Here is a 14,203-nt window from a genome sequence, read left to right on the forward strand (position 1 = left end):
AATATGCAAGAGAGTGGTCATCAATAGTAACATTTCTCAGCTCTTATTTTAATATAGGGATCAGGGAGAATCAACAAGAAAACCTTTCAATTATTCATTTATATTCTAGGACTAAGCTACAGTGTGCATCTGTTTAACATGATTATTTTGTTCATGTCAATGTTCCATTAGTAAATTTAAATAAAGATTGAATTTCAATATATATTCTTGGGCCCACGTTTTATGTTAACCCAGCATACTATAGATTAAGCTGGTTCTCTGGGTTATTTCAGCTTGTGTTCTGTTTTAGCTTTAGGTACTTTATATTTAGTTGCCTAGATTTAAAAGAAGCTTCAGAAAGTATTGGATGCTTTTTTTCTATGCTAACACTCTTTCAAGACTGGACAGGTTTATGTGGTTTGATTCTTGCTAACAAAGTTATTTCTATCACAATCTCTCAGGGACCAATTTACTTGATTGTTAAATAGGGATTTTCATACTTTAGCATTTCTTGGACTATGGATTTGTAATTTATGTGATTACTGTACTTTAGCTATTTTCAGTGAACTGAAAATAAGTCATTCAGACAATGATTGCCCCTATTTAATGCCACAGATATTTTTTATATTTTATTTATGGAATGCAGCACTAACAAATTTTCATGTTATGGAGACTCAGAGTCACTCATATTTATGTATGCCAACACTTTGTATCTAGCAGGCACTGTATTCTGCTGAATACACTATCCTATTTACTCCATAAATTCATTAGATTAAAATAGTTACTTCCCTAAATAAGGTCAAATCATGGACTACCTGTATGTAGCACCAACCAGAAGTCAGTGACAGAAATACATGATATGTTTATGTAGTTAACCCTGATGTTTAAGTTGTGAATGTCTGTTAGTAATATCTAGCCATGAATTTCATGTGTATTTTTAAATGTAAAAGTACAAGGACCACAGTGCATTACTCACACTTGTTAACCAACAACTAAACTTGAAAAAAAAGTCAAAGTGTTGTCATATATGTGACATACAGACCTTCTAAACAAAGTGAGGCAATTATACACCAGCCTTTATCTTATTCTACTTGCATGGAAACTTTTGCAGGAAACTGAGAACTATCCATTCATGAAAGGAGGGCAAAGCAGGTGGTATCCGAGTAACTCAGATTACCATATTTAGAAGCAAAGGATTCTAAGGTTTCTCAAGTTTATAAAACAAAGGTAGCTACCATTTTTATTTACAGCCTATACACAAAACTTCCCTTTTGGTCACAACAGAACAGCTTAGCTATTCTGACATATGGTTGCGTATTTCTGATGATCACTGTCTATTTGCTTCAACAAAAGTACACAATGCTTTGTCTTCCTCTTGTCTATAAAAACAAAAAGAAGTAAACAATGACTTATCGATAAACGGTTAAATGAAGGAATCCTCTCAATATCTGTTTATGGTTTTGGCAGTACATAATTACAACAGGCCATATCCAGCTACAGAAAAACAGGCTGGAAAAGCTGCACATAGTTAAGTTCTAAAACTATTTTAGTCAGTATTAGTAGGAAGAAATCAGGAGAACTAGAATGCTGGAATTTCAGTATTACAGATTGCTGTGGGAACGTTTTTTTTCTCTAAGTTCTGAGGATACCACTCAGTGTAGTATGAAAGTAACCTGCAGATACATCTGTCCTTTCATTGGGCCTCTCCCTGATATTCACCTTAGCTGTAAGGATATCAAACACATCATTTACTTTTGAAATGCTACTATTTTGCATTGACTAAGATGCTGCTTCTGAAAATAATGGAGCACATGTAACCATCACATTTTGGGGGCATTTACTTTGTGCTAGAAATACCACTGATAGCAAAATGGATTGATTTTTTTCATTGCTGGTGTAAGCAATGTGCATTAAGTGTTTTGATAAACCATTTCATTGTTTGTCCAATACATACAAGCAGTAGCAGGACTTTATCATCAGTGGCTCTCTTGCACTAAAGATAAATAACCCCCAGCGAATTGCATTATATTTCTACATTAATGTATGGTGCAGAACTTACTCATTCAGGATGGTTCCTGCCTTTTTTGCTCCATCGCCCCCTTTTGGACTTGCGCACCCCCCATCGCGTACTGGCCGAATATCCCGTTGTGCAGCAAAATATCTAGGAGAATATCGGTTTCATGTAAGTCCAACGGGAGAAGAGTGTTCTGCCAGACTGAATGCAGGGGGTACGTCTGGGCAAAATGGGGACCATCACATGTTCTTACAGCAGGGGAAAAACAGACTAAGTTATTCAAATACTCCATTGCATTTGCAGAGCTAAACCATCCTTAGCTGGAGAATGGGGTCAGTTCGGTTATCTGGCCCGATTTTCCAGCTTAGAGTAATCTATCTCTGCAACTATAAATGTGCTCCAATGACCATGATAGTTTTAGAGAAGTGATATTTGTAGCATTATGTCACTGAATCTCGTAGATGAAAAATGCAAGGAAGCTAAAGCGTCTCTAGCTGCAGAATGCTAAGTCAACAACAGTGTTGTAAAGTCACTTATTCATCTGCCTTCCCAAAAGGAGTTTATTAAAACGGAAACCTAGTTTATATTGTTATGAACAAATTAAATAATAAATGTAGGAATTGTGGTAATGCTACAAGTGCCTGATACTTGTGCAGAGTTATTGTGTCCCAGGGAATCAATCACTCTTTCACTCATGTACTTCACAGGGCATTGTGGCTCTTTACTTACGTTAGAAGTTCCTTCTTGCTATCCTTAGAGAGAAATTTCATTTTGAAATTTGACAGCGTGACATCTCCTGGATATTTTCTGTCCTCAAAGTTCTCCTCCTGCATCTCCTGGTCATCAGCTTCTGAAGACGCAAAAGATGCTACTGCTGGTTCCGACTTCAAAAGATAAAAGGGTTAGAAATTTATAAGAAGTGTTTAGCTGGATTATTTTCTGAACTTTTAAAGGATAATTATTTACAGAGATGTAAGAAGGGACACTTCCAAAGAGAGATATGCTAAATGTACAGCTAATTTAATATTCAGGATACACTCTGCAGTAGGACTAACCTATTTGAGTTTTAGCCATATGCTGATAGAGCTGTGGTCACAGATAACAAATAACAGACACTCATTTAATCTCAAAGTAAACATCCACCACTTACTTCTTCTGGTTCCTCTTCACGCTGACGATTTGGCTTGGTATAGTCAATAGGGCCATCCCAATCATCTTGTCTGGATGTCTGGCTGGACTGGGGTGAGGTCATGGTGCTGCTAGTGGCACTGGTACAGTTTTGGCGTTGAGACTGGTCAGGGGACTTCATGCTGGGACTACTGCTACAACTACTACTGCTGGGGAATGTGTTTTCTCGTTTCCTGTGTTTGTTCATGCTTAAATCTAGGGTTCCATTTTCATCCACTTCAATGTCCATAGATTGCTGCCAGAAATAAAGAGAACTTTTTAACACCAGCTAATAATCTCAAACTCATACTCAAGAGTAGAAGGTAGTTATTAGACAAGTCCAGCTTGTAGCAGAGAAATAAGTGCCAAGTAACTACCAACATTCATATAGCCGGTAAGATAATTCAAGAAGACAAATGACCTAGTCTGATTTAGTTTTTTTATTAAATAAAAGTTTTGTGGAGAATTATGTTAGCCTTTGTTTAGATCTAAATAACTGGAATGGGGCACAAGAATTCTGTATACAGAATATAACTATTTTAGGGCCAGATAACGAGTGGACGCATAACGTTTGCATACAAGCAAAATCGGGTTTTCACGATCATTTGCTTGCAGGTTACAAGTTGAAAGTAAACCCGATCGCTTGAGCGCAATTCTAGTTAAAGGGACAGTCAACACCCATGAAAACTTTATCCCATACCTTAGATCAACAAAAAAAATGAGCCTGCACCGCATCCCATCTTCAATAACACTAACGTTAGGTGGCTAATCTTCAATGAACATTTAGTTAACAGCGGCAGATATGGCCGCCAAACTCCTCCCCCTGTTACATAGGAGGCTTCTTCTCTAAGTCTTCAGCCAATAAGAATCAAATCCTCAGCTAGATTCTTTAGCCGCGTTCACGTAGACACTGTTCTATTTCTAATAGCGAGCGTACTGCAATTATATAGCGCATGTGCATTAGAAATAAAACAGTGTCCCTGTGAACGAGTATTTATTTAAAACAAGAAGGGTACGGAGGAGGAGGGGGAGGAGTTTGGCGGCCATATCTGCCGCTGTTAACTAAATGTTCATTGAAGATTAGCCACCTAACGTTAGTGTTATTGAAGATGGGATGCGGTGCAGGCATTTTTTTTTGTTGATCTAAGGTATAGGATAAAGTTTTCATGGGTGTTGACTGTCCCTTTAATGCTCATTGGGTTAGCGTGGCCTCAGAGCTCTGGTTAACTGTTTTGCAAAAAAAAGTGTCACAAAACACATAAAAAAATACATTACAAAGTACACTTACACTTATAATAACACCATCTAATAAACATTAATTATAAAACAAATATTGCACACAAAAGTTATAAAGGCTCAAAGATATGAGGTCTTAGGTGATAGAAAAAAGGCAGGCAAAGGATTTTAACATTGAGATACATACATATACATGTCTAAAGATGGATATGTATGTATTTATATATGTCTATATATATATATATATATATATATATATGTGTGTACAGATGTATTTATGCATTTATTTGTGTATATATGTATTTACATATGTATATGTATGTATATATATATATATATATATATATATATATATATATGTGTGTGTGCATTAGAGCCTTTTGCAGTTAAGTAGATGAAAACATGAAAAATGTATGCAATATTCATAAAGTGTTTAAATATGTATTTAATATAAATATTTCACTTTCCAATGTTCTGCACATAGCAGAATATGTTCTAAGTATTTATAAATATATATGTTTATATATATATATATATATCTGTATATATCCACATATATATATATATATATATATATATATATATACAGGGAGTGCAGAATTATTAGGCAAGTTGTATTTTTGAGGATTCATTTTATTATTGAACAACAACCATGTTCTCAATGAACCCAAAAAAACTCATTAATATCAAAGCTGAATAGTTTTGGAAGTAGTTTTTAGTTTGTTTTTAGTTATAGCTATTTTAGGGGGATATCTGTGTGTGCAGGTGACTATTACTGTGCATAATTATTAGGCAACTTAACAAAAAACAAATATATACCCATTTCAATTATTTATTTTTACCAGTGAAACCAATATAACAGCTCAACATTCACAAATATACATTTCTGACATTCAAAAAAAAAAAAGTGCGTTCCACTGTGACACACAGAAGGGTATTACTTGTAATAACACAGGTGGTTTGGATTGTTTGTGAAACACTATTTAAGAGTGAAATGTGGCACTGTAATTTATTCTGATGAAGGGGTCAGTTTGGATCCTGAAACGTCATTAAATTTTGTTTTTTGACTTACTACAAAGAAGCCCTGTGAGTGCATTCATTTGCAACATATATATATATATATATATATATATATATATATATATATACAGTATATTGTACCAAAATACCATCAGATATATATAGAACTATGTATTTTTTAATAAATACAATATAATCTTCTATGTGCAGAACATTGGAATGTGATAAATTCATATTTTCATTTCAGGTTATCATACATTCGAATAAGCGATCGGGTTTGTGCGCAACTTTGGGTTTTCCCCCTTTTTTTCTAAATTGACTTCTTTGGGCAAATAGGTAATTGCACGAGCGATATTCTAATTTCGGCTTTTTGTGCGTGTCGGGTTAGCTCGAGAGCGATAACTTTTTACTTTCAACTCGTAATCCCAGCGCAACCCGATCCATGCAAAAAGTTTATTATTAGCGATCTAGCCAAAGCGCTAATATTTCTCCACTGGCCCTTAGTGTCTAATACTGCGTGATGAAACATTAGGGGTTTATGGAACATTATTTATGTATTTTTTAAAAATTTATGGAGTCATTAAAATGTCATGAAAGTCAAACAGTTTCTGTTCTGCATATAAAACAGAGCAGCAATATAAAAAAGCAAAGTAACATCTGTCTAAATTTACAATGAAACTATCGGGAAATACGGGTTTATATAAAAAACAGTCTGCAGCATACATGCTCATTGGCTGATTGATATACCACTCTTAAACTGTGTTTACTGACAAGGAAATGGCTCAGCAAGCTTATTAGCAGCAGTAATAAATTGTTATTGAATAGTCTACATTTTAAAATATTCACTATTAGATAAAATAATCAAATATTTGTTTATAAGAAAATACTAGTAATTAAATGTGTGTACCATGTATATAAAAGAGCAGCAATGAAGCACTGGAAATATATTTTTTGCATTAAACAATGTTACCTAAAAGCTTTTTTTTTTTTTAATTGAAGCTAAACCTAACAGAAAATGCATGTTTACGAACAATTTTAAACAACTTTCCAATTTACTTCTATTTTCTAATTTGGTATATTTTTTGTTGGTATCCTTTGTTGAAAATCAGCCCTAGGTAGGCTCAGGAGCTGGGGGCTAGCTGCTAATTGGTGGCTGCACATATGCCTGTTGTCATTAATTCTCATTAGTTAATGGGTAATATTAACTGTTATACATTTATATAGTACACAGATCATTTCTCTTCAACATTTTCTTAAAGGTAATTTAATAAGTTTAATTTAAAAATGTATTTTAGTTTTTAAACAAAAAAAAACAGAAGATGAAGACTGGTAGAAAATAAAAAGCAATCTGACGATGTTAGCGCTAACTAACATTTAAACAGCTGTTACCTTACATTTTTAAAAAAAATATATATATATTTGACACACATAAATGCTGTTCTTTGACATCCACGGTAGAATGTTTTTTCGTACAATGCCTTTAATATGTCACATCTTATAAATGTCATTTTAAAACATGAATATACACTCACTTTGCTAGGGAGATCTTGCTGTTTAGTGCTGAGGTTTTCTGGCATCTCCCAGCACCGAGTTGACAAATTCAAGATGGCAGTTGCAGCCATGTGAGCTGCTTCTGCGTCATGAGTGTAGTCAAAACCAGAGGATGAGGAAGAAGTGCTTTTACCATAACTTCCAGATGGGCTGTGACTGGGGGAAGAGGCCTTTGGAAATGGTTTGGCTGGAACAGAGAGAAATGCAAAACACAATAAATAAACTGAATTATTCTATGTCAATACAATTCATCTGGTGAAAACTCAGCTCTTCCACCAGTTCAGACACTTAATACCCACGGAAGTTGTGCATAATAAATTGCATTGCAAGATCCCTTATGAAGCAATAGTTTAAAGTAACCCTTTTGGGAAATAAGAACAGCAGGAAGCGTCATCTCCAATTTGTCACTGCTTTCTCCATGAAATTTTGCATTTAATAAAAATTTCCAGCTTGGATGGATTTTCAATCAGTAAATTAGTGGTAGATGAGGACAAAAATGATAGGACGGTTTATTCGAGTTGCTTTGCTAGAATTCATTTTGTCAGTGCAATTACACAGAGAATTTCTTTCCTAATATTGCAAATGAAGCAATCCTATTCAGCAAGAGAATTATTATTTTATTTTTTTTGCTGAGAAACAAATTACTTTTCCATCAAGCCTAACCCAGGCTGGCAGCGGCACAGTTCCACATTTGTCCCCAGGCCAATATCATCATATTATTATGTGTGCAGGTTTAACTTTGTAATAATAATAAAAAAACAGTGCTTTTTATGTTGCATTAACCAGGGCTCCCTTAAGCATGGGTGCATTTTACTGAGCAGCTGCTCCCGTATAACACAAGGCTCTTGCAAGAGAGGATTATCTACTAGCAGAAAACCCACTCCAGGCTACTGAGCTCTGCAAACAGCATACTTAAAACTTTATATTTTCTCAGCAAACATTTTAAAGATGGATTTAATATGCATTAGGTAAAGAAAATGTAAGAATTACCTTTGCAATTGAGCAATACTAATTAAAAGTCAGTTTTGCTTACTGCTATGTATGCATTTTCCCATATTTAACCCTTCTATTGTTTCTCGTGACACATTCTTTTTAAAGGGACACTGAACCCAAAAATTTTTTTTCCTGATTTAGAAAGAGCATGCTATTTTAAACTACTTTTTAATGTACTTCTATTATCTAATTTGCTTAATTCTCTTTATATCCTTTGCTGAAAAGCATATCTAGATAGACTCAGTAGCTGCTGATTGGTTGCTGCACATAGATGCCTCGTGTGATTGGCTCACACATGTGCATTGCTATTTCTTCAACAAAGGATATCTACTGAATGAAGCAAATTAGACAATACAAGTAAATTGGAATGTTGTTTAAAATTGTATTCTCTACTTGAATCCTGAAAGAAAATTGTGAGGTTTAGTGTCCCTTTAACTTCACACAGTGGTGTGTTTAGGTATATGTTAGTGTGAGTTTTCAACCTTGAGACCATTCCAGTCCTTAAGAAGAACCAGTTTTTGTACAGTTTTTGAATGGTCTATCATGATGAAAAACCAATTTGCATTGAGGACTCTCAGTGGTGGTATTCCAAGTTACCAGAAACGCTTCTTCACACATTTTCACATGAGTTTTGTATTTATCGTGCTTTTGACCTGTTTCACACTACATATTATACATAAATAACCTAGCGAGATATACTTATACCTACATACATTGTTAATCCTGTATTTTGTCTCTTTTATATATATATGCACTCACATATAGTCATATGCATAGATTTTGCTTGTAAATTCATAATAATTAGTTTGTGCTTTGTTCTGCAGATAGCTATGAATACAGCCTGTAGCCGAAACGCGTATACTGCTTGTGATGCTAGTTGTTTTAACTAAATGTGAGATCTTCACAGGAATGTGTCATAAACTACTTGTAGATATTGGGATTAATAGCCAGAATCACTAAGCAGCAGTGCTTTCAGTCATTTTTACACTCTGCGAGCTGAGTCTCATATGGAGGGTGTGCATGACGCAGTAAGGTTGCAGCAGTTCCGTGATAAAGCAAGATGGAGGTTGTACCAAGAGTAGGTAAGAGGCAGTGTATTTAACTGATTCCCCAAAAAGATGTTGGTTACCCGTTACTGGAACATAGTAGTGTAGACCAACTAGCAGTGGATAGGAGACAACGGTAATAAGCCATGTATATGCTGCATGAAACAAGTCTCTCCATGGAACAATCCAGTGGCCAGTTTTTAATTAATATTATATGATATTATTGAAGGATTGTCCACTATTTGGGGAGGTTTCACTTTATAACTATGTGGCAGAAGTATTTTTAAAGACTGTTAAGCAGTGTGTAAATAATGATTGACGAATTGTTAAATACAAGATTTTGGAATCTGTCCACACAGCAACAATTTTCTTTTAAGGCTTAAAGGGACATTAAACCCAAACATTTTCTTTCATGATTCAGACAAAGAATACGGTTTTAAATAACATTCCAATTTACTTCTATTATCTAATTTGCTTCATTCTTTAGATATCCTTTGTTAAAGAAATAGCAATGCACATGGCTGAGCCAATCACATGAGGCAAATATGTGCAGCCACCAATCAGAAGCTACTGAGCCTATCTAGATATGCTTTTCAGGAAGGAATATCAAGAGAATGAAGCAAATTAGATAACAGAAGTAAATTAGAAAGTTGTTTACAATAGTATTCTCTATCTGAATCATGAAAGAAAAAAATTGGGTTTAATGTCCCTTTAATTAGCCATGCTTCAAATTGATTGTAACACCTTAGAAAATAAAGCCAAAAACACCAGACTCAAGCCCAAAGTTTTCATACAACAAATTGTAATGCATTGGAATGTGGACATAATGTATTACCTCTCTATAATCTGAAACATTGTTTCCCAAATCCACAAGGAACTTTTCCTGGACTTTTAAAAGTCCTTTATCAAGCTATAATTATTCATCAAGATCCCCAAATGCCCCATGAAAAAAGAAAATACACAGCTCCTTTTTGCTGCTACATAGCAACCAATAATTTTCAAAAATTACTACTCTAATCTGAACCACTACAACTGGTGCCTTAGAGTTCGGTAAACATATAAATTTATAAACTTCTAATTGAAAAAATTGAAAACCAGAGTTTGAACGTAATTTGCCAAAAATATACATAGAATACAGTAACATGTTCCACTTTTGCATATATTGTACGAGTGGAAATTGTACAAAAGCACGCAAGAATGTTTAAAATTAAAATTTCATAAACATCTATTTCTAAAGTTGTAGCATATTCTGTAATGATATTTCAAAGTAAAAATTATAATTATTCTACTTACATTTAAAGGCTTTGGGTGAGGTTTCGCTTGTTTGAATCTTTGGGGCAAGCAAGCGTTTGCCAAAAACCTGAGCATCAAAACTTGCATAATCAAAAGTAACCTTGGAGTACTTCTCAAGCTCCTTGGCCAGGTTAGCCCTGGGGGTTGCAGGAACCATGTTGGGCCTATAGCTGCCATACTGGGGTATTTCCAATTGCTTCACGAAGCACATGGGCCTATAACAGTGCAACAAGAGAGTGTCAAGTAAAGACAGGTCCATTCTTTAGGAAGTTATTAAAATAAAAAATAAAACGTTACTATGTCAATAGTCAACAATGCAACAATATGATTAAATGAGGAAAATGTAGCCTCTTTTACATGAAAACATTTTGTACATTATTGATCTGCCCCTTCATCTGTAGAACAACAAAAAGAATCTAACATACGGTTTTTAAATATACAACAGCAGTTTCTGTTTAGTTATTCTTCCCAGATTATTTCTTTACATTGCTCACCTGAGTATTCTGTCTGAGTTGGAGCTATTTTTGGTGAGATCCCCTGGCTGCTGCTGTTTTTCATGGGATCTTGCCAATTTCTCAGCCGCAGCGATAGGACAACCAGATAAACTACAAATAATAAAAGTTGTCAGGACTGTGAAAATCAAGAGATGCCAAAACCTCTAGTTTAAAGGTGCAAGGAGGAACAAAACCAATAATTATGGACACATAAACACTAATATTAAATTTTTCTCTGACATAGGCCTAGATTACGAGTGGAGTGCAATATTTAGTTACCAGTGCACAGTAATGTGTGCTGGTACTATAAGTTAGGTGCGATGCGAACACGAACTTGCGTTCACATTGCCTGGAAGCCTTGCGCTCACAAGAATGTGCTTCCATAGGCTCCAATAGGAGCCTCTTTCTCATGCCGTCAGACACGGCAGAGCACCAAGCACAGCGGCAATTTGTGCAGCGTTGGGCCGCGAAATAATATATATGTATATGAATATATACATATATATTTATATGTGTATAAACACATATTAACACATAAATATATATGTATATAAGCATATACATATATATTTATAGTGAAAACACAGTCCCCATTCACCTCAATGTAAAAGTACTTTCAATGCCGGTTTTTTTCTAACACCCCACATCCCCTTACATTAACTCATAACTGTTTTGTGCAGTTAAACAAAATAAAAAAATAAAGATGCTCATCTTTTTATTTTAGATTAAAGAACTGTCCTCTTTATTTGGGGTGCAATTGGGGCAGATGTTTTATTATTAACCAGTGGTCTGACCTCTGGTTAATTGCGCTAAGCACAAAGTGAAACCACAGGCTTGCGGGAGCATTAACCAGCCACTTGTAATGGCTGGATATTTAACGTATGCCCGTAAATTTACAGGCGCACGTTAAAATAGCTCCCCGCTTGTAATCTAGCTCATAATGGTGAAATCTCTGTTATATGTAAACAGCTATCTTTTAAAAGAGATGGACTAGATTGCTAATAGGGTTGTTAAATAGGTGCCTAAAATTCTCATTACTCAAAGGAATGACTGCTAATATAACAAGTATGAAAACAGGAGGATATAGCGACATGCTACTATGTATTAAAGGACCAGTCAACACATTAGAATTTCATAATCAACAAATGCAAGATAACAAGACAATGTAATAGCACTCAGTCTGAACTTCAAATGAGTAGTAGATTTTTTTATAACAAATTTCAAAGTTATGTATATTTCCACTCCCCTTGTACCATGTGATAGCAATCAGCCAATCACAAATGCATATATGTATAGTCTGTGAATTCTTGCACATGCTCAGTAGGATCTGGTGACTCAAAAATTGTAAATATAAAAGACTCTGCACATTTTTTTTAATGGAAGTAAATTGGAAAGTTGTTTAAAATTACATGCTGTATCTGAATCAAGAAAATTTAATTTAACCTGAGTGTCCCTTTAAATACCACACCCACTTTGTTGCATCTAACATTGAGTTCAGGTACAGACACAATACCTTCTGTGTGTATTCCGGTTGCTGTTCACGTGACCCTGCCCTGTGCAGCCTGGAGTTGGACACTTTAGTACATTCTCATGCATGGCCAAGACTTCACGGGAGAAATGAAAGACAAATTAGATAATAGTTTAACCATCACGTAACCATTATTTTTTTTACCTACTGTACATCTGACTATTTGTTTTAATATTATTTTTTAAAATATTTTTTTTTTCTGTATTAAATATTATTTTATCGATTGATGTGCCTAAAATTAAATAGGTTCCCATCTGTTAATGCAAAAATATAAAAAAATAAAGCTCATCTGTCAACTATAACTAAAAACAATTTCTATAGAAGTTTTAGAATTCCTAGAATGCAACTTGTTTTACAGAATGCAGACTCTTGATTTGTGATACTGGCTGCTCACAGTATGTGCAATTAAATAATCATACAAAATTCCATTTGTACACATGTATTTCATTGCCTGAAACAATGCAGTACTTCCCACCTAGATAGTTCTATATATAAATCCTAACCCATCTACCATGATGTCTTGGTTTCTATTCCTTAAGGTGCAAAAGCATTTATTCTATAAGATGCACATGTGGACACAAAATATTGATCATTGTCTTGTGCATGATCTCACTTACTCTCTGGAGGGATTCTGTCCTTGTGAGGGCATCCTGAGAGACTTCTGTGATGTGGGTACAGCCCTGTAACGTGTCCTGTCCCATCACATCCAGGTGTGGGGCATTTAATTTCTCGCTTTTCAGGTCTAGCAGCATCTGAGAAACACAAGCATAAACAAGAAAGGAGATGAATGAACTACAGAATAAAAGAAAAAAAAAAAACAGTTTTCAATTTGACAGTAAATTTATAAGCAATTTGACATTTCATCTAGCTAACATAATAAGGATAATTGGTTCAGATAACATTCTCTCTTGCCTGCATTTCCTAATAATTGTGACAACTCGTAACCACTACGTTTGTACTATTCTCAAAAAACAAACAATCCATAAGACTATATTTTCTTTTATTAGCATTCCTTCTTGTTCTAGAATGTCACAAGCTCTGTGCTTTTCTACTGTCAATGAGCAAAACTGATGTTCAATTTCATATCCAAGCTAAAAATGACACCATGAATCAATGAGAGGGATCGTTTTCAATTTCACGTGTGCTATTCTGTTTCCTGTGAACTAATAGACAACCGCGCGCAGATTATTTTACAGTTTCCCAATCATCCGCAGGAAATGCTGCTGAGAGGAGACTTATGTTCTAACAGCTTAAAAATGAATAAGCTTTGCAAAGGCAGACAAGCACATAAATTGCTTATGAAACAGAAAATGTCAGGTATTACGCTCAGCAATAAGTGTATCTCTACCCTGCAGAAATATACAAAGGATTTTGAAATTCTTTGGAAAGCATCTAAAGATGAGAAATATGATGTGGTTGCAAAATCTGATTTTCAAAGAACTGTAGTATTTCATGTCAGATCTAGAGAACAGTAAAGTCTAACAAAGTGTTTTATATTCCCCATGCTACGATTTTTTTTTCCAAATTTCTAACAGTATTGTATTTAATAGGATCTTGTACTAATTGCTTTCTTTGCACTTTCTAAAAGAATGCATTTCACAATGTATAACCATATGTTTTAATGGTTCATGGGATGAATTAACCATTTTTTTCTAGTCTTGTTTGTGGAGACCTTCCTTTTTTCACCAGCAGAGTGAAGGTCTCCATAAACAGCCATCAATGCTTAAGTACTAGTTATGCATTAAACAGCTTTACTTTAACCTTTGTCATGCAAAAATATATTTTTCACGTTTAACTTGATGTGATTAGTCTTAAGCTATAGCCTAATGTCGCACTATGATAAATGTCCTCAGTGTGTTGTATATTATAGATAAAGACTCAC

General features: G+C 34.6%; 1 protein-coding gene across 1 annotated transcript in view; it reads right to left on the reverse strand.

Moving 5' to 3' along the window:
- The window catches only part of MYT1 (myelin transcription factor 1), an 81,563-nt gene that overhangs the window by 31,439 nt on the left and 35,921 nt on the right, over nt 1–14,203 (reverse strand). Inside the window, exons 8-14 of the mRNA XM_053716143.1 lie at nt 12,939–13,073; nt 12,307–12,397; nt 10,794–10,904; nt 10,296–10,514; nt 6,949–7,093; nt 3,144–3,416; nt 2,723–2,877 (exon numbers count right to left, since the gene is read on the reverse strand). Of these exons, the coding sequence (XP_053572118.1) occupies nt 2,723–2,877; nt 3,144–3,416; nt 6,949–7,093; nt 10,296–10,514; nt 10,794–10,904; nt 12,307–12,397; nt 12,939–13,073 (1,129 nt within the window). The remainder of the gene's footprint in view (nt 1–2,722; nt 2,878–3,143; nt 3,417–6,948; nt 7,094–10,295; nt 10,515–10,793; nt 10,905–12,306; nt 12,398–12,938; nt 13,074–14,203) is intronic.

Source organism: Bombina bombina, chromosome 1, assembly GCF_027579735.1.
Source record: "Bombina bombina isolate aBomBom1 chromosome 1, aBomBom1.pri, whole genome shotgun sequence".
Lineage (NCBI taxonomy): Eukaryota > Metazoa > Chordata > Amphibia > Anura > Bombinatoridae > Bombina > Bombina bombina.